This window comes from Lytechinus pictus, unplaced genomic scaffold (assembly GCF_037042905.1).
Source record: "Lytechinus pictus isolate F3 Inbred unplaced genomic scaffold, Lp3.0 scaffold_19, whole genome shotgun sequence".
Classification (NCBI taxonomy): domain Eukaryota; kingdom Metazoa; phylum Echinodermata; class Echinoidea; order Temnopleuroida; family Toxopneustidae; genus Lytechinus; species Lytechinus pictus.
In genome coordinates this window covers 5,559,273-5,580,757 of record NW_026974140.1, presented here as the reverse complement: position 1 = coordinate 5,580,757, position 21,485 = coordinate 5,559,273, and the positions used below count along the sequence as shown (strand labels likewise).

Below are 21,485 nucleotides of genomic sequence, written 5' to 3'. Positions count from 1 at the left end.
TGATTAATGAAGAGGATACAACTATCACCAATTAAATAATGAGTGTGCGAAGCGCGAGCAAATTTTTTTTGATATATATTATATTTTCCTATTCTTCCCCTCACCTTTTTCTTGTTTCCTTTCGGGTCGGGCCGGCTGTATGAGGCTGTAAATTACACATCATGGGTATAATACCTCTGTCTTACTTTTCTTTCTGTCTTTCATCGTTTCTATCAAGTTACAGAGTACACTTTTTTCTGCAGGTTGCCAAAAAATAGGGGGGGCCGGGGCCGGCTCGGCCCCCTCCTGGATCCGCGCCTGCACTGATACTATTGGCTATTAATTGACAACTCGATACTGCCAACACGGTGTCCCTGAACATTAATTCCCCCTTCTAGTGCTTGTAACAATTTAGTCTAGCGCCATCCGCGACAAATTTATTTTAGTATTATAAAAGAAATACATCGCCGAAAGGATTAATTGAAATGTCTCTTTCGGGTAAGTTTCTTGACGTATTTCCATGGGTTTAATCTGTAATTGTGAGTGTGAATGCCTTGTAATGATGTTGTGAGATGAGCGAGAAACGAATTAACGATGATTCAAGATGTACTTTTAGTAGATGTCGTTATGAACTAACGTTAGATCTGTATAAATCTTGCAGTTAGATACGACACGGGGGCCATTGTCATTCCCCGTGCATGCAATTCTTCTGTACGTATATCCAATGGGGTTGTCACAATTCTGTGATGGTCAACAGTCTTTGTGTACGCTAAGGCCTCATATGTTGTGTTGCAGTGTTGTAATTACTTTTTATTTTGAGGGAGCTATTTGGAAAAAAAAATTGAGAGCCATTTTTCATTTTATCAGAGCCTCTTTCAGTTTTTGAGAGTCATTCCTTTTTCATGATCACCATGTCATACCTCATATCATGCCATGGTTTTTGTCTCACCTGCATAGCAGAGCAGTCAGACCGCAGGTCCCTATGTTAATGAGCAAAAAGGCCAGATTCATCCAAATCATCTCGTGGCTGAATCCTCCTCCTTGCAAAATCTCGTGATTCGTGAGATTTTCTTTCTCTAAGAATTTACCTGTTTTAACCTCAAGTTAGGGTGTCTGGAGAAAAAAATTATTTTTCTTATTTCAAGAAAATATCACATTTTCTTTGTGAATTTGAAGAGAAATGACCTTCAGACTGACAGAAATGTAACATTTTTGAAAAAAAAATCCAATTATTGGCTGCAAAAAAGAAGAATGAAATTGGGTAAATTTTCAGCATTTCTCTGCCATAGACTGTGTAGTTAAGAAATGGACACACACAAATCAAAATTTTTAGCTTCCGAGAGCTGTTATAAATTTATTATTAATGCCAAAAACTTGTCCATAAAGAGTCCAATAGGATTTTTTATTCTCTATCTGATGGTATGATTTTTATAAAGATTTGGAAACCAGATCACAATGAAAAATTGCGACAAAGTGAAAAAAATTGTGCAAAACAGAAATTTCATTTTCCCATAGAAAACGCATGGAGAAATGGCAATTTCAACACACACAAAAATAAGGGTTTGCAATTTATCTCTAAATACTTATTTAAAATGATCATATAAACTTGTCCTTACTGTCAAAAGAAGCCCCTGAATTTTCTCTTTCCATACATGCCAAACACAAGTTAATAATCTATTCAGATCACATTTTTCTAGTAGCCTGAACTTCCCCGAAAAAATGTGCCATATTTTCCCCTAAATTAGCCTGTTTTATGCTGACACTTTTCAGTGTGGCTTCAGACACCCTACTCAAGTTAAATGAAATATTATTGCACCATCAGATAGAGTAAAAGTTACTCTTTCATATTGGTCATTTATTTTGTATACAATATTTTGTTAAATAAGTACATTTCTGGCCTGAAATTGTGCCTCAAAACTGAATTTTCTTCCTCTGTTTTCTTTTGCAAATTGTGCAAAACTTTTTATTTTGAGCCTCAATGATATCTATATCACCATAAAGCTGAACTTCTGTACTTTCTCACAATGCCACTCTTGATATGCGGCACCTTTTAATCGGGTCAAGATCACACTTTTCCCACCAAGGTACAAGACGAGATTTCTGAAATTTTGTACTTGCATGAAATCCAGAGTTCTGATTGGCTGGATAAGGTTCACAGAACAACAGGCGCGGGGTATTTGAGGAGATTACCACATGGGAAGTGTGACCTTCCCACGAACCCAAGCTCTGGAACCGTTGGAATTTGCCATTGTGTGGTCTTTTTGACCAATCAGAGTGCAGTATACTTGTTTTCAAGCTGCTTTATGTACTTGGCAAAGGAAAAGTGTGATCTTGACCCGATTAAACCAATTCTTATTTTGAAACCTATATCTTTTCAAAGCATACATATTCAGCTTTATCATGATATAAAAATCATTTGGGCTCAAACAAAAATAAAGTGTGAAAATAGCAGCTTTTGTCAGGTGAAAATATTTATTTTGTAGCATATTTTAGATCAAAATTTTAACCTATATTACAAAATCTTTGAATAAATCCAAACATATGACCTGAAAGAATGATTCTTCTTCTTTACAATGGTACCAAATTCATGAAATTCGATGCATAATTAGAGCAGCAATGACCGAATGAAAAGAGGTGTTTTGGTCCGCATCAAGCTCATTAAATATGCAAAACATCTCAAGTCATGAATATCACTTGGATGAAAGAAGCCACTTTCTTGGGACCTGCAGTCTGACTGAGAGTGAGACTATAGGCGCCGCTTTTCCGACGGCGGCGGCGACGGCGGCGGCGGCGGCGGCGGCGTCAACACCAAATCTTAACCTGAGGTTAAGTTTTTGAAATGACAGCATAACTTAGAAAGTATATGGACCTAGTTCATGAAACTTGGCCATAAGGTTAATCAAGTATTACTGAACATCCTGCCTGAGTTTCATGTCACATGACCATGGTCAATGGTCATTTAGGGTCAATGAACTTATAGACCATGTTGGGGGAATCAACATCAAAATCTTAACCTAAGGTTAAGTTTTTGAAATGTCATCATAACTTAAAAAATATATGGACCTAGTTCATGAAACTTATACATAAGGTTAATCAAGTATCACTGAACATCCTGCATGAGTTTCACGTCACATGACCAAGGTCAATGGTCATTTAGGGTCAATGAACTTTGGCCGAATTGGGGGTATCTGTAGATTTACCATCATAACTTTAAAAGTTTATGGATCTGATTCATGAAACTCGGACATAATAGTAATCAAGTATTACTGAACATCCTGTGCAAGTTTCAGGTCACATGATCAAGGTCAAAGGTCATTTAGGGTCAATGAACTTTGGTCAAATTGGGGTATCTGTTGAATTACCGCCATAACTTGGAAAGTTGATGGATCTTTCTCTTGAAACTTGGACATAAGAGTAATCAAGTATCACTGAACATCCTGTGCGAGTTTCAGGTCACATGATCAAGGTCAAAGGTCATGTAAGGTCAATAAACTTTGGCCATGTTGGGGGTATTTGTTGAATTACCATCATATCTCTATAAGTGTATGGGTCTAGTTCATAAAACGTGGAAATAAGAGTAACCCAGTATCACTGAACATCTTGTGCGAGTTATAGTAGTTTTCAAAATCAGCACTGCTGCTATATTGAATCGCGTGATGCAGGTGAGACGGCCAGAGGCATTCCACTTGTTACTTTTAGCATTGCAGTTTGTCCTGCTTCATTTGTTTACAAATTCATTTGACTTGTTAATGTTTAACATTGTTAATTTATTTAATTGACATTTATTTTTTCTTCATTGTTCTTAATTGTTAAATGATTAATTAAGTTATTGTTGTTCATTTAATGTTGTTGTCATGGTTGTTGTTGTTGTTGTTCGTTGTGGGTCGTTTCCACACCCATTTAATATTGTTTGTATCTCATGCATGGATGTTCTTTTACATCTTTTTCAATCAAATTGAATATGAAGTTTACCAAATTTGAACAGAATTTGTACTCAGAGAAATCCTTTTCATAATTTTTAATTTCTTATTTGATAAAAACTCACTTATAAATTTATTAAATGAAATATTGAATGCATTGCGGCCTGACAGTGATAGCTGACGTCAAGATGTCAACTTATTTCACAAGCTAAGCTACGCCCATGCGCATATGCCAGCGCAGCTACCGGTACAAGCACAGCTAACAGTCAATCATCACCGCACACAGGCGGGTATGAAACTGCATTAGCGCCATTACATGTACTCAGGCACTAACTGTTAGCAAAAAATCGGGGCTGAAAATCCTAATTTCGCCCTTTAAATTGCGGGATTCGTGCCATATTTTCAGAGCACCCGGTGGCTTAGTTCAGATTTAAGAAGTGGGGTCGCCCAAAAATCCGCTAAAAATAAAATGAAAAACCTGTTATTTTGTTCCGAGTTCACAAACTTTATTTCCTATCAAATTTAGGATGGTATCTTAAAAAAAAGCAAAATTTTCACTATCAAAGTTACGGCAAGACAGGTGCTGGGCAGCGTTTTGAAAAATAGTACCCGGGATATCAGAGTTTCCGTGAACTGGATGCTCATTTTCTGAAGCGCTGCACCCGTGATTCTGAAAAGTCCACTCCGTTACATGTCAGAAAACGACAATGCATGGAAGTACATGTATATTAAACTGCAGCTGTGCTGGCCTGGCTGTCTGGCTACTATGCAGGCCTGGAAGGGAGCGATTCTCATGTTGGTAGTCGCTCCATACTTGGCAGTTTTAGGCAGTTTCGAGAGCGATTTAAAAGCACACGAGAGTGGAATCGCTCGTCCCTCCCCATCCCATCTATTTTCAACGCTGTTGTGTAACTTGAGTTGACTCCAATGAATGAGTAAGTTCCATATACCATGGCATTGGTAGTTGTGCACTGGGCTGAGCTGTGAGACGTTCTCTAGGACTAGGTCTAGATTCTACTTTCTAGATCTCTAAGTAAAGACTCTATGCTAAAATCTGAACTGTGCTAACCTGTCTCAAAAGGTCTACTACTACAGTGTACGTACACAAACAGTAATTAATTTGACCCTACAATTCTTAAGCAGTGAGCTAAAAACTAACAGGTGGCCATATTTACCCCACTCTCCCATAGCCATACTTCTCGCTTTTCTGTCAAAATCATACTGAATAGTGCTAGTGTTGCATCGTGTTCGTCATAGTTTACAGAATCTATCGCACCATGTACAAAGTCAATGGAGTGCAGGGTTTTGGAGCACCGCATGAATATGAAAAAAATTTCCCAATCGAGAGAAGTTTTGATCGATACTTGAGTGATCCGATCACGGGCCAAGACCATTCCAAGTGTAGAAAAGGAGGCTGGATATCGTTATCCTTATCAATACATTCACATACCTTTCGGCCAAAGTAATTTTGGTGACCACGTGATCTGCGCAAGGAACCAATCAGTGCTCTCAGAATAGACCTACATGTAAATAATGCTAGATCTACATGTAGATCTTCCTGCATATCATTATTTAAAGAAGAAAATCACCCTGACAAAAACTTTCAGTGTGAAAATAACAGAAAATAATAATTAAAAATATTGGTAAAGGTTTTGAGGAAAATCCATTTGAGATAAAAAAAAAGTTATAATATTATTAACTTTTTTATTTATTTGTGGCATCATATCATCATGTGCGAGCAGCTTCCCCATATATCGTGTAGTAAAATAAAATCAATTAAATGTCATTTCCTCAATGTTTTTGTTGATCTTTTTTCTCCATTCAGCCACCATGATGAGCCGCTTGTCATTGCTGGGTAGGTTTTCAAGCCTTCCAGTAAGGACCTTGCCAGCGGCTTGCTCCCAGACACAGCCATTCAGATGTCTTCATGAACACAAAGATGCGTCAACACAAACACAGTCACAATGCACAAGGTAAACAACAGTGAATCCTAACAGCTTTGGTAATGGAGTGTCAAATGCACTTCTGAATATATGTAATCAGACCCTAAACTTCAGTTTAAACAAATGTTTTATAAAGATATCTTGAAAAGAAGTGCAAGAATCTTCATTCTTCAAGGAGGTAAATCAACCCTGAAGAAGAAGAAAGAAGTTTACCATGTGAGACTGTCATAAGTTCTGATAAGGAGAATTTTGAAAATCTTTAAATTAGTAAAAGAACAGAAATATATGCCGTATTTTGACAGAATTGTGTGTGCCAAATGTTGGATAATATAGTTTATCACACCAGCATGGCTTGATTTGTTTTATACATGTAGAGTCATAGCAATTTGCAATAATTGATAATCTGTATATTAAACATTGTGGTCAATTGAAGATATCCAGGGCATTCATTTTAGGAAGAAGAAACGTTAAACAAATGGAAACATTAATGCAATGTGTAACGCCGACCTCTTATGTGACATAATAGTCAGCTAGGCATTGTTGAGCAAACCGATAATCTGTATTCTGTATGTATCTTGTTTCCAGTGTGGTACCATACAGGCATCAGAGTACATCGGCAGCTCCAGCCAAGAAAGGTGGAATCAACCTTAACAATGCAGCAGACTTTGTCGTTGCTAAAGCTGATGATGTCATCAACTGGGCAAGAAGGGTGAGTCTTTCCTTTAAAAATGTATTTGTTTCTAAAGAAATACCTTGTGGTCCTTTGTATGACATTTTTTTCTTGAACTCCTTTCTTCCCAATTGTCACCCCTCTAGTTCCTCCCCTCTCTTCTCCATTTTTAATCTTTTCTCACTTCCCCTCTTGTTCCTTTTCCTCCTCTTTCATCCCTCCAAATTCTCTCATCCTTTATTCTGACCACATTTCCCCCTTACCTTCATTTATATTCTTTCCTACCTCTCTCCCTCTATCTGCCCCTCTCCATCCTATCACAACTCTCTCCCCTGTCCATACTATCTCTGTACCTCCCTCTTCACCACTTCTTTTCTCTCTGTCTTCCTCTCTACTTTTCATTCTCTTACTTCTTCCCTGTGATATAAAATGAACAGAGTACAAACTCAATCTGGATTTCTTCTTAAAATCATACCCTTTCTAATTAATCATACTGTATATCTGTATCATTTCTCTTCAGAGTTCACTGTGGCCCATGACCTTTGGACTTGCCTGCTGTGCTGTGGAGATGATGCATTTCGCTGCTCCCCGTTACGACATGGACAGGTTTGGTGTGGTATTCCGAGCCAGTCCTCGCCAGTCTGACGTGATGATCGTTGCCGGTACCCTGACCAATAAGATGGCTCCGGCTCTTAGGAAGGTGTACGATCAGATGCCCGAACCAAGATGGGTTATCTCAATGGGAAGGTATGGAATGACCATTGGATCAAATTGATATACCTCGGTGTATTCTTGCTCCTGTTTAAATATTGTGTTTGCATGTAACTCAGAGATATCAGAGATATCAATTGTTTGCAAAATGGTTACAAGGCCTTTGTCACTTTTTAAAACATTTTATTATCTGAATATGACTCGTAAGTGTAAGTTTCCTTGGTAAACAATTCATAGTTCCAAGCAGTATCAAACTAATAGGTTGGAGTATTTCCATTCCAGTGCCGCCTACCCCACCTCCCCCTTGATGAGAACAGGTCATATTTTGAAGTGACATTCCCTCTCCCTTTGCATGTGTGGGCATTTGGGTGAAATGTAAATAGTAATTTTCAGAGATTTTTGTGCCCCAGTATTGTGAAATTATTAAACTGCTCCTGGTTCCATTTTCAACAACTTATATATTTCATTTTTCAAACTGCAAAGTATTAAGAAAAGATCAAATTAAAATATAAGATTTTTTTCAAATCTATTGACTCATTTATATCTTTTTTTCAATTGCATTTTCTCCTGCAGCTGTGCAAATGGAGGTGGTTACTACCATTATTCTTATGCTGTTGTCAGGGGTTGTGACAGGATTGTTCCGGTTGATATCTACGTCCCAGGTACTGTATCATCTGCTTTTATGAAGCAATCAATACTACACTAATCATTGCCTCATTAATTCAATCCTGGCGCATACACAAACAGTGTATTTACATTCTCCACTCCCTGGGGAGTAATGCCAGCAAGGTGCCCATATTCTCATTACCTACCATACTTCATTGGCATTGGTGTCTTAATGTGTACTCAATTAAAGCCCAATTAGAGAGAAGAGCAATCAAGTAAGATTATTGTGTTCCCAGTGGATGCTCTTATTTTGCTGGGATTTGATTCTTGAACCTTGCTGTGCACAGTCCATAGACTTATCCACAGGACCACAACACTTATGATTTCAGTGAATCAATCCCAGATAAACTCGCTATAAAATTGAAATTATAACCGTTCATGGCTATGTTTGAAAATCATTCAAGGTATCTTATCTGAATTTGAGTCCAGTGGCATTACTAATCTATTAGCAGGACATGATTCTTTTTTTGCCACTCTCCACCCAAGTGGTGATTGCCTGGGTACTGACCAAAATAAAGTCAAGTCCACCCCAGAAAAATGTTGATTTGAATAAATAGAGAAAAATCAAACTAGCATAACATTGAAAATTTCATCAAAATCGGATGTAAAATAAGAAAGTTATGACATTTAAAAATTTTGTTGATTGATATGCACAACTCGGTGACATGCAAATGAGACAGTCGACGATGTCCCTCACTCACTATTTCTTTTGTTTTTTATTGTTTGAATAATATAATATATCATTTTTTTAAAGATTTGACAATAAGGACTGACTTGACTGAACCATATAGTATTGAACAATGCTTATTCCACATGTTTAGGGGGGAATAAATCGTTGTTTCACTTGACAATCAGGAGAAAATTATAATATTTCATACAATAAAATACAAAAGAAATAGTGAGCGGATGCACGTCATCAGTCGCCTCATTTGCATACCGATCAGGATGTGCATATAACTGTTTTATGAAATTCAGCAAAACTTTAAAATGTCATAACTTTCTTATTTTTACATCCAATTTTGATGAATTTTTCAGTGTTATGTTTGTTGGATTTTTATCTTTTTATTCAAATCAATTTTTCGTTGGGGTGGACTTGTCCTTTAAAAAACCCTTGAGCACCAAAGTGGTTAGCCTTCTCATGCCTTTAGAATTTTCCTGAGCAGATATTTATTATTCCAATTTCTGGTCTGTGATTCCTATCAAAGAGAACAAATAAGGTTGCTATTTACAAACAAAGTCGCTATGAATTAGGTTTTGCAAATTTAAGTCACTATGAAAGAGTCTTGCCAGTCCTGGTTCTATGATGATATTGCAGGGGTACTGATGAGCCTTGATATGAGAGCTCATAGCTAGGTTTCTAGAGGGTGCTGATTGCCTACGTGTAGTGGGCTCCACTCTTTGCTTCCTAGTAGATACACTGCTTACATCTGATCATACACTGGACTGGACCGATTCAGAGATTGTTGTGGGCAGTACTGGGTGTGGGACCCTTTGCAGAAAGAGTAGTATTCAAATTTAACTCCAGGAATAAAACAAATTTATTTTTGACCGATGAGACCAATTAGTTTAAATGCAATTTCTGTAACAAGACCTGTTATGTAACATTGTGATGTGTAATATTATGATGTGTAACATTGTGATGTGTGACATTGTAATTTTTTTTATTGCATTGTATGTGTAATATTGTGATGTGTGACATTGTAATTTATTTTTATAGCATTGTGATGTGTGACATTGTGATTTTTTTATAGCATTGTGATGTGTGACATAATTTTTTATAGCATTTTGATGTGTGACATTGGAATTTGTTTTTATAGCATTGTGATGTGTAATTTTGTGATGTGTGACATTGTAATTTATTTATAGCATTGTGATGTGTAACATCGTGATGTGTGATATTGTGATGTTTTATAGCATTGTGATGTGTTTGAGTATCTTATGTAATGGTCATTCCCATGACATCTGCATCAACTTTCCTAATAAAATTTTGTGAATGTAAATGTGTCAGATAAACTCATTAATAATTATCTGGAGACTGCCGATTCTAATAATTGAAGAAAATATGTTTGAATATTGTATCTGTCCCATTTTTTAAAGAAGAGATAAATAAGATAAAGGGTGATGGTTCAAATAGAAAGATTAAACCAGTGATAAAAAATACATATACATGTATAATCATATCATTATCTTTTCATTTTAATAATCTTTCAGGTTGCCCGCCCACAGCCGAGGCTCTTCTCTATGGTGTCCTCCAACTACAGAAGAAAATCAAACGAGCCAAGAATATCACAATGTGGTATAGGAAGTAAAAACCTGTACCCTTCTTTCAGTGTGGAAGAATTTTTAATAAGTGTTTCCTATTATGTATCAATTCATTGTACAGAAATTTAAGAATTGCATCCCAGATTGAAAGAAAAGTATTCCCCTTTTGTTATCATAGTTGATCTATTTATACATAGATATATCATTAATCAGTCACAAAGTGAATTCTTCCAAAAGTTTTCTTTGATTTAGGGGCTTGTTCTTTTGTTGAATAATATTCTGCTACATTGAAGTTTATCCTTTTTGCCATTGAATGAAATATCCTGTATTAATTTTCCATTCAAAACGTAATGTTTGGACACACTTTTGAAACAAGCGACAGGTTTATCATCACATATAATTCCCTTTTTTGGTCAGATGGGAAATGCCCCTGAAAAACAACTTTCTACTTATAAAACTAGTAATATTCGGCTATTTAAATCTTTTCTGTTTTTTTTTTCAATTGGACTCAAAGAGTATCATCAATTAGACTGATGACCAGAGGAAAGTTTCTAAATAAATGAAAATTAAGTCATTAACTTTTTTTGTTTAATAATGACTACGGTATATCCCCCAATGAAACCTTACTCATTTCTGTGCAAGATAACATGAATCTTGTCCAAGTAATGATCACTGAATGGGAAGAATTTAGATGGCAAATAGTGTTTCTGGAAACACATATATTGTATAAATAAATCTGGTTTCAATGTGAATTGATCCACGTGTCTTATTGTTTTCTCTGTCTTATTTCATTTGATAATTTAATTCACCGGAAAGAGTAAGACTTACTATTGCAGCAAAAAATAGTATTGTATCTAGTGAAGTCACTTTATGGATATTCTATCAACATCTATCAACATAGGTTTTTTTCTGAGGAGGGCATTGCAAGAAAATTGAAACCAATAAATTGTAAGTAAATTTTAGGTGACATGACATGTGCTTCTGCAACATTTGCTCTGGTCTTAATATCTCAGAGGGCATAGGGGTCGGGTTAGGATTGTATTAGAGTTATTGGTTTAGAGTAATGTAAAGATAAGGGTTAGGGTTTATTTCGTTGAGGTTAGGTTTTACGTTTGGCTAATGTGCAGATTCTCGATCGGAGCAATTGTCGCTTGAGTAAATATCATGAAACCCAATTCTAGGTCCCAACATCGATCATAAGTTGTCACTGGTGGTTGCGACCACACTTTGACCACCCAGCATTAATATACCCAATGACGGAGAAAATGATAATTGTAGTGTTTAGTCCTGAAAATCAGCTAGTCTTCATTCCCCTGAACCACTCAAGCTAGGTGGCAAGTGAAAAAAATTTCCACCACTGAAAAGTTTTTGATGACAACCCTAGACTTATAATTGATTGCAGACTTGCCATTGATCTATCATTTGCAAAACTTACTATCAATTTTGCCTTACCTTTTTTTAAAACCAATCTATGTTTATGAAAAAGTATTTGCTCAAATTATCGCAATATTTGACTGAGATCCTGTTCATTCATAGTATGAATTACACGTCTCGTGCTAAACTTGGTTACTTGCAAATACAATGCATTTAAAGAATGGTAGTGGTGACTCTGCCTCGGTCAAATATCTTGGGACCGTAGAAATGTGTTTGACTTGGGCAATATTTGAATTAAAACATGTAAATAAGACACATTTATGCATGTACTAGTTTGAGATATGTTTGGGTTAAGCGATTTGAGTCATGCAGAGTGTACTGTACTGTCAAGGGAAGAGAGGGGAGACAAAGGTTAAGAAAGTGCTCAGAAACACAGATAAAGGATGGGAGAGAAGCGAAGAGAGAGAGGGAGAGAAGAGAAAGGGGAAGGGGTAGAGAAGAAGAGAGGGATAAAGGGGAAGAGAAATAGAGGGATAATTAGATGTAATAACAAAACATTGGAAAAGGGATCATACTTGTACAATGGATAGCACACAAATATATTTGCGAGTGCTGAGTGTAGAATTAAAAAAAAAAGAGCAAAAATTAAAGATTAAAATTGACCAAATTCATCCAAGCACTGCTTAAATTCCTATTTTATCAACTGGAGCTTCACTTATTATGTAACTTCTTGATTGGAATTCTCAAGGTTTTGTTTAAACTCCCCTAATTCCCCACTGTGTTCATCTCTCCAGGAAATTAAAATACTTGTGACTCAGATAAAAATTTACACCAAAATAATCACAAATTTAATGAATGAAAGAACATGTCCAGGACACAAAACTCTCATGCATTGGGAGAGTATCTTCTCCAGAATAATTTGTTACAATTTTTATGATGATGTGGTACCGGTATGTTTACGTAGGAGGTATTCTTTGTTGTGATGTACAATCCAATATGTACCAAAGTAAGGCATCAATGAATCCAGTTGTCATTTATGTCATAATTCTAGAGTTGCAGGAAATGTCATTGCAAACTAAATTACTGAAAGATGTTTCTTGGAACAATTATCATGTTACCTTTTTGACATCTGGATAATTTATTGCATTCATGGCTTACTTTATCACAAATCAAATTTTACATCACAGCAAAGAAAACCTGATTATCCAGGGGTAAACATTTACAACTTGAAAATGATATTAAATTATTTTGGAGAAAAATTTATATTCTTTCAGAACATATGCATATTTGTGTTCATGACAAGGACTTCTTAAAAAATTTGTAATTTTAGGCATTCAGTCTTTCTGACTCGCTCAGAAGTATAGATTTTACAAATCCACCCACAACTTTGTAATATCTCCACAACTAAAAAAGAGATTTTCTTTCTCTGTACATGTTCCTTTTCTTCTACTTGTATTCTCTCCTCTTGAATCACTCGTCTCTCTTTCTCCTTTCAAGTTTTTTTTAACACTTTCCACCTTTTGGCCCGAATTCACAGAGGTGGTTTTGCGAACCCTAGGTTGAATCCATGGTTTATGCAGATTTCCTGTCAAATTTACGCTTAATTAAGCACGTATCGGGCGCATGTATAAAAATGTCTAATGCTGATGCACGCTTTTGTCACAGTGCGCCTAAATGACGCCCCTAACCATGGTTAGATACGCTATTGCATTCACGAGTCCACTGTTTGAAGAGAGGACTCATTCAAAACAGACTCATGAATAAAATAGCATGGATAACCACAGCAGCAGGCGTCAATTTGGCGCACTGTGACAAAAGCGTGCATCACCATTGGACATTTTTTAATATACACTGTAAAATAAGCGTAATTTGAACAGGAAATCTGCATAAACCATGGACTCGACTGTGGGTTTTTCAAACCACCTTTGTGAATTCGGGCCCTTGTGTTTCATAATTTTCGTTTCAACTCTTTTTCTCTCTTCCATCCCTTTCTTCCTTTTTCTCATCTTTTCAGTCCCCTCTCCTCATTTAATCCCCCTTTCCCTCGTCACCTCTCCTGCTCTCTCATTCATCCCTCACTCTCTATTTCACTTATTACTGGATTCTCCCCCTTCTCTCAAAAATATAATTACATTATTTTTAACAATCTGATTTCATTAACCATTTCAAAATCTGTTTCAGTTGAAAACCAAGACTAGAATTCAAGAGGATGATTTCACATTTCAACTTTGAAATGCAACTGATATGCAACTTTGCCATTATGGCAACTACCGTGGTAACCTTGATTTTGATTAATTGCTGAGCCCTGTTGCCATTTTAGTTGCCATAAAGGCAAAGTTACATCAGTTGTAAGTCTTTATGAAATGGGCCCCTTGTCTCCACACTTTATATATCACACTTACTTCTCACATCCTCAAATACACTTCCTAACAAAACTCCCTACATAAACCTGGTAGATATTGTGTTGTCTACATGTATCTGCAGATTGATTTATTGTCGTGGTTGTACACAGTAAACAAAACTTGGCTGAAGAAATGGTGTAGATTGCAAGAACTCTGGTCAATCACCTCATTGATGTGTTGGGCTTGGTGTATGTTATTAGTTCCTGGATGACATTTAGAGTCTATTCTCAAAGAGGAACTTTAGAGGAGAGTCTTTGAAGTCTCAAGCATGATGTAAATGGATGGGCGTCAGAGGATTATGAAGGCCGCTTGAGAAGTTTTACTTGAGTGGGATGAATCTTGAGGAGTGGGTGGCACCGATACCAGGCCTACCGTGCTTCACAGGTTTGTAGGTGATGCTGAACTCCCCAAGGTAATGACCAATCATATCAGGCTAAAAGATACAAACAGGGAGAGAATTTATGCAAAGTTAAGTGTGAAGATATTTAAAACGACATTTTCCTGTATACATATCTATGAAGTTTCTATCAGTGGATTCCTTTAGCACATTTGCAGATTAATTTTTTCAAATGTGAATAGCTAGACACCAGGAATCTCTTTCATGTAACCGTTTTGAACATCCCAACAAAACGTAATTCCTACACTTGTGACAATTTCATAAAATGGGTCTATGAACGCTTCAAAATAAAATCATTTCATGCAGTGTGGTTTACAGGAAGAAATATTCAATATGTGTACAGAAATCAAATGAATGAATGAATTGGCCAGCCTCAGAAACGAGGAAAGAATCAGCAGTATATCAAAAGATACTCTGATGGATATAAGCATCATTGACTGGCTAATAGTCGTTAATCCTTTCAATCACTCCATCATATTTCCTTATTTTTATAAAGGGGTAATAATATGTAGATAGTTTGCTTCCTTTTTTTTCAATGTGTAGTGTACATAGATTTGATAAAACAAAACCTTGTCATGCTACATGTAAAACTGTATTTCTAGTCCCATCACATGAACTTGACGACACTAGATACAAGCTAATACTAAATAGGTTCATTATTGCGGACTGAAATAATCGCTAGAGGGTATTCATTTGTCTCGCAATCTACTATGGTCAACAAGGAAATTCGTGATCACTCTCGCAAAATGTGTTCACTAGCTTTCTAGGAAATTCGTGATCACTCTCGTCACTTGATAAAGAGTTGCAGCGGCACTCGAAAGCTAGTGAACTTGTAAGCTAGTGAACACTTTTTGCGAGAGTGATCACGAATTTCCTTGTTGACCATAGTAGATTGCGAGACAAATGAATACCCTCTAGCGATTAGATACAAGCTTGTGGCAAAGCAATGGCTTTGATATTTATCAAGTTTCAAATTTCTTACAAATATTTGTATTCAATTGGAAGGTGTATTGGTTGCAACAAAAGTTTTTTTCATTTTTCAAAATTCATTCACTTGTATCAAGAATGAATGATAAATCACTTTTGCAAACTGAACTCACAAACTCAAATCCAAACAAACATTCTACTGTTTCGTAAAAAGTCAATTTTTTGCAAGGCTGAGCTGCTTAAAATATCAGAATTTTGACAATGAGACAAGAAGTTTGCAAAATTAGCAGATCTAAAAAAATCCCTGATATCCAGCTCGTCTTTTTTGCACATTTTTCAGATGGAACTTACAGATCATGTACATCAAAGTGATTTCACAAGATTCACTAGATTTTACTTCTACAAGGTAGCTCAAAAAGCAAAACTGACCTTAATTTCAACTTGGTTGAAGACCTTGCCGTTGTAGACACCGACCATGCATCCAACCATCTCAGGGACAATGATGACATTCCTCAAATGGGTCTTGACAACCTCAGGCTTCTCCAGGGCAGGGCATTCTTTCTTTGCCTTTCGGAGCTTCTTGAGGAGGGCAAGGGGCTTGCGCTTGAGCCCACGCTTGAATCGTCTCCTGGCACGACAGTGGAGCAGCTCACTCAGTTGCTCACTGCGAATGGAGTGATAAATTAAAGGTATGGTATTGGAAATTGATTTCTGAATCTTTTTAAAATCATAAAAATGATGTGCAACAACTTCGGAGCCATGTTTTGGTTGTTCAAAATACTTTATTTTTCATGACGAGAATAAGGAGTGAATCAAGTACATGCTTCAACTGGGTCTAACGAAATTAAGCCCCAACCCCCCCCCCTGAAGAAAAAAAAGGGGAAAAAGAAAAGTTTCTCTACATCTAGGTAACTAAGTAAAAACTGCACACAAGACCCTTACACATACCCCTCATGATTAGATTCCCTTTTTCTTTTTAATCAGGTCAAGTAATTCTTTACACCATAAAAAATACCTTCATCATTTTTACTATAATCATTTCCACCGAGGTCATTTAGAATTGGCCAAAAATAATGTTAAAAAGTCTGAAAGCAGACTTATGTCTAACTCCTTATCAGTAGAAAATAATCACAAAAACAAACTTATCTTGATTAATAACATTCCTTACCCCCCTGAAGCAAACATGTTTTTTAACCATTCCACTGAAATGTTTATCTATGGACTACAAAATGAATTCCAGCAACTGGTTATCAAAAAAGAATTTTATACAAAAACACAATATCGATTCTTGAAATTTCTTCGCTTACTTACTTGGACATATCCAAGAGTTGATCAAGATCAACACCACGGAAGGTGTACTTCCTGAAGGTACGCTTCTTCTTTACCTCAACTTCTGCCTGCAAAATGAAATTAATCCGGTAGATTTGGGTCATATTAAAGGAGAAATATATTGATTATGAATATGGCCTTATTATATATCAGTGGAAAGGACATGATGTGGGGATTATCATTTGGTCATTCAAAAATAACGAAAGTAATACATAAGGTGGAAATCGCCAATTAAAAAGCGCTAAAATGCCTCTCCGAAATACGCCTCCCATATCGGTCTCTGAATTGACTCGAATTTGATGACGTGTATAAGTGTACGAGAGACGTGATTGGCTCTCCCACGTCAAGCTCCACTTGCATGCAAAACCTGTTGCGAGGGTACGTTTTCTCCACACTGGCACTGAATACTTCGATCACGAAATGAAAGAAAACCCAGAAGTTTATCTAGATTTCGGATTTTCAAATTGATGATTTTGAAGATGAAGAGAATGATGAAGTTTCTAGCTCTAGTGACGTGGATGGAGGCAAATTAGGGGAATTACGCCTATGATGAAGAGTCGGACAATTCAACTTGCATGCCGATTCGCTACCAACTCATGCAGCTGCTAGTGCTAGCTGCACGTACCGCGGGCCAAAATAAATCCATGCGTAGCTCATATGTGATTGTAAACAAACCATCACAAACACACATTGCTTGCTCGCCTTGGCTGAGAGAGTAGATGCACGTGTTGCACACACTGATCTCTCCTCTAACAGAGGAGAGATCAGTGGTTGCACAGCTCTCATTACAATCACATACGAGCTACGCATGTTGGGGATGATCTTTTACATCTAATTTTAATTTACCTCAACTTTTTGCTTAAAAAAAGGTTTTATCGTAATTTAAAAACAGTACGAGGTGTTACTATATTTTTATATAGATAAATAATTCCCCGAGTTTCGTAATTTTGTCAAAATAATGAGGTAGAAATTATACCTAACAGAACGAGTGACAATTTATCCCAGCCACGTGAAGTTTATCGTCGGTGCATATCGTCTGCCGCTATTCGTTGAGTTGATTTGCCTTCAGATTCTGATATATTCACTTGTTTGTAAGTACAGTTATATCATTATTTTCCTTCTTTAGAGTAAATTTTATTGACAGAGGGAAGAGACTCTGTCTGGATGGTCAGGCTGGAATTCATTTTCATGGATTTATTTTACGTGCAGCTAGCACTAGCAGCTGCACGAGTTGGTAGTGAATCGGCATGCAAGTTGAATTGTCCGTCTCATCATCATAGGCGTAATTCCCCTAATTTACCTCCATCCACGTCACTAGAGCTAGAAACTTATCAATTTTCTCTTCGTCTTCAAAATCATCAATTTGAAAATCCAAAATCTAGATACCGGTAATCTTCTAGGTTTTCTTTCATTTCGTGATCGAAGTATTCAGTGACAATGTGGAGAAAACGTACCCTCGCAACAGGTTTTGCATGCAAGTGGAGCTTGACGTGGGAGAGCCAATCACGTCTCTCGTACACTTATACACGTCATCAAAAAACCCCAATTTCGCGGACGTAATTGTGCGTGTTTGAAGCATTCAGAGAACTTTAAACTATATCAATTAAGTGAGTTTCATCGGTCTCCATGATAAATGATGTACACCATCGTGTTCTTCTTATTTTCCCCTTTAATTTGATATATAATTCTTAATTTTTATGATTTTCAATATATTTCTTCTAAAAAAAAAAAGTGAATGATGCAAATCATGCAACTATAAAGCGCATTGTAAATTAATGAAAGTGCAGAGTATCCCAATTTTCAACCTACATATTATAAGCTGGGTTCCAGAAGAAAGTGATTAAAACTTTACAAGGGCACTGCTATTCCAGTCAGTCAAAATGAACAATATTTGTACACAGGGGTGCTTCCTTAAATGACATCCCGATTCCTGACTTTTCATATCACTTCGGTACACAGTGAATATTTCATTAGTGCCTCGTGTATTTTTCATCAAAAGATGCTAGGCCAAATTCCCTTTCTGTTATTGGCTTTTTGTGCTATCGAATATCCATTAGCCATCGACGCGATCTTCGTATCGCTGAGTGTCCCCTTTTCATTGCGCGAACAAACTTTTTCAAAAAATAATATTAATGCTCGTTTAACTTTTAGCGAGAAAATTAAGAAACAAGTAATAAAATTAATGATCTCTGATCGAGGTATGGTCTTTGATCCTGGGATATTTAAATGTTATGAATCTGACGCATATTTGTTCTCATAACCAAATTTGTGGGAGTAATAGGGTCAGACTTTTTAGTTTTCAAGTCATCATGGCTCGTCGTCGCTGGGCATAAACCACCCATTATCCGTAACCAGCCAGGTGGCTGGGTGTTCAGCCTTGGCATAAAGCAAAATACATGTTTGTTGTGATGTGTCTCATTCATTAAATTGTTGACAAAGTCAAGTATCATAAGATAATCTATTTATCTAAAATAGATCATATTTCTAATGAAAACTTGACAAGAAAATTGATAACATGGCAAATCTTGGACTTGGGCAGGATGAACTATCCTTGGATTTTTAGGAGTAACATTACAATGTCATAATTTTTTTTTAGGAAATAAGGTCAATTGTCAGCATTTCTCTGCCATAGACTGTGTAGTTAAGAAATGGACACACACAATTCCAAATTTTCAGCTTCCGAGAGCTGTTATAAATTTATCATTAATGCCAAAAACTTGTCCTTAAAGAGTCACATATGATTTTTTATGCTCTTTCTGATGCCATGGTATGATTTTTATAAAGATTTGGAAACCAGATCACAATGAAAAATTGCGACAAAGTGAAAAAAATTGTGCAAAACAGACATTTCATTTTCCCAAAACGCATGGGGAAATGGCAATCTCAACACACACACAAATAATGCATTAATGGTTTGCAATTTATCTCTAAATCCTCATTTAAATTTAAAATGATCATATAATTATAAACTTGTCCTTACTGACAAAATAAGCCCCTGAATTTTCTCTTTCCATACATGCCAAACACAAGTTAATAATCAATTCACTCAGATCACATTTTTCTAGCAGCCTGAAGTTCTGAACTTCCCGAAAAAAATGTGCCATATTTTCCCCTAAATCAGCCTGTTTTCTGCTGACACTTTTCAGTGTGGCTTCTCAGAGTCAGACACCCTAAATCATTGTATAGTGAGTGCTTGTATTACCGACCGGCCTTGTATTACCGAACGCGCGCATCATACGCATCAGAAATAATTTCATACGCTCAAAATTTTGCAGAATCCTTCCAAAGAGAACTTGAATAGAAAGATGATGAAAAATGGTAAAAAACACATTTTCAAAGTCTTAATATTCTAAAAATAATAAAATATGGTCAAAATAGCTCATCAGTGATTTTGTTGTTTTCTCAACTTTTCCCACAGAAAACACACGTTCGGTAACACGATACCTTTTTCAAGTGACCAAAATATTTCACATGCGAAGAGGGTCCGATTGGAAGCTAATATCGTAAAAAGGAAATACAATTTCGGCAAAATTTTTACATATTTATATTTTGTAGGTAATTGTGTATTTATGGTGAAAGTTTGGTGAATTTTATGAGAATAATGTGTTTGATATGATTGAATTCATGAAAAGTGTTCGGTAATACGATCCACTACCATACCATACCAGGTACTTTGTCTTGTAATGCCTAGGCCTACGGCTACGTTGCTGTCGTTGGTAAATAAATGATTTTTACTCTCTAGAAGCCTCCTGGCTACACCTGATCACACGGCAATGGATTCTACATGTTAGCCGATTTTTTCAAGGAATAAAACAGAATGAATCATTTCAGGTGCGCAGATATAGACTGGCACCTAAAATTGAATAACTGTCATAAATAACCCATCCATGGTCCGGTCGTATACGGCCGAGGCTAATTTGTGGTCCGATGCACTCGTATCCGTGTAGTGTTGATGGAAAAATGAAATTACCATTACGCTACTTCATGGATCATGTCGTATTTATACCATTAATTGGATTTTAAAATGAACAAAAGGAAGAGAAATACACTCATGAAATATCAGATAAACGGGATGAGTATTCAATTTAAAAAAATGTAATTTGTGACTAAGGATGTTTAACGATTTTTTTATCAACTTTAAATGTCCATACCATGTTCACAACTGCGAGACACGAAAAGAAAGACGTTCGTGATACCGCCCTCTAGTGATGAATTTTGGGTAATAATTAATTGCATGAAGAAAACAAACGTGACCAGTACTCAGAGGTACTGTATCACCCTCACAAAAAGTTTGTTGTAAAAATACCAGACGAAAAAAATATTCGTGAAGGTTTCAGGAAAATCCATCAAAGATTAAGATCTGAATTTTCAACTTTTGATTTCTGACGTCATATAAGAGTAACTGCCCCGTATCATGTAATATAAAATGCATAAATTTCAAGTTTTTTAATGGTTCATGAAGACCAAAAAAAAAAAATCTTTTTTCAGGAGTTGGTGTGATACTGAAGGTACAATGTAACCCATTTTGATTTTCTTGATAAAATGACATTTCATTGATATTTTTTATTTAATTATGCGAGCTCGCATAATTATGACGCATCAAATAAAAAAAGTCTAATATACTTTAAAATTTTTGATGGATTTTTTACAAACCTTCACCAATATTTTTGTTATAAGTCTATTTCTCCTATTTTTACAATAAACTTGCTATCACTGGTGAACTTTCCCTTTTAGCATATATGGACAAAAAAAACAAATCAATAGAGGCCGATCGGGGAAATGTAGGTGAAGTTCCATCCCCCCTCCCCTATATTAACGAAAGCTGGATCCGTTGAGTTCATAGACTTAAAAACAGGACATTCAAATTTTCATTGCTATAAAATGGACTGAAAAGTTTAATATTCT

At 36.2% G+C, this 21,485-nt stretch overlaps 2 protein-coding genes across 2 annotated transcripts; one reads left to right on the top strand and one right to left on the bottom strand.

Moving 5' to 3' along the window:
* Positions 1-324: 324 nt before the first annotated feature.
* LOC129260986 (NADH-quinone oxidoreductase subunit B-like) lies at positions 325-10,903 on the top strand. The gene is made up of 6 exons (XM_054899007.2): positions 325-477; positions 5,725-5,872; positions 6,428-6,551; positions 7,033-7,259; positions 7,797-7,885; positions 10,101-10,903. The coding sequence occupies exons 1-6, from the start codon at positions 465-467 to the stop codon at positions 10,196-10,198; spliced, it is 699 nt and encodes a 232-aa protein (XP_054754982.1). The 5' UTR covers positions 325-464; the 3' UTR covers positions 10,199-10,903.
* A 3,081-nt stretch (positions 10,904-13,984) lies between these two features.
* LOC129260987 (small ribosomal subunit protein uS19-like) lies at positions 13,985-20,789 on the bottom strand. The gene is made up of 4 exons (XM_054899009.2): positions 20,732-20,789; positions 16,563-16,648; positions 15,681-15,915; positions 13,985-14,360 (listed from the first exon to the last, which is right to left on the bottom strand). The coding sequence occupies exons 1-4, from the start codon at positions 20,732-20,734 to the stop codon at positions 14,247-14,249; spliced, it is 438 nt and encodes a 145-aa protein (XP_054754984.1). The 5' UTR covers positions 20,735-20,789; the 3' UTR covers positions 13,985-14,246.
* Positions 20,790-21,485: the final 696 nt, after the last annotated feature.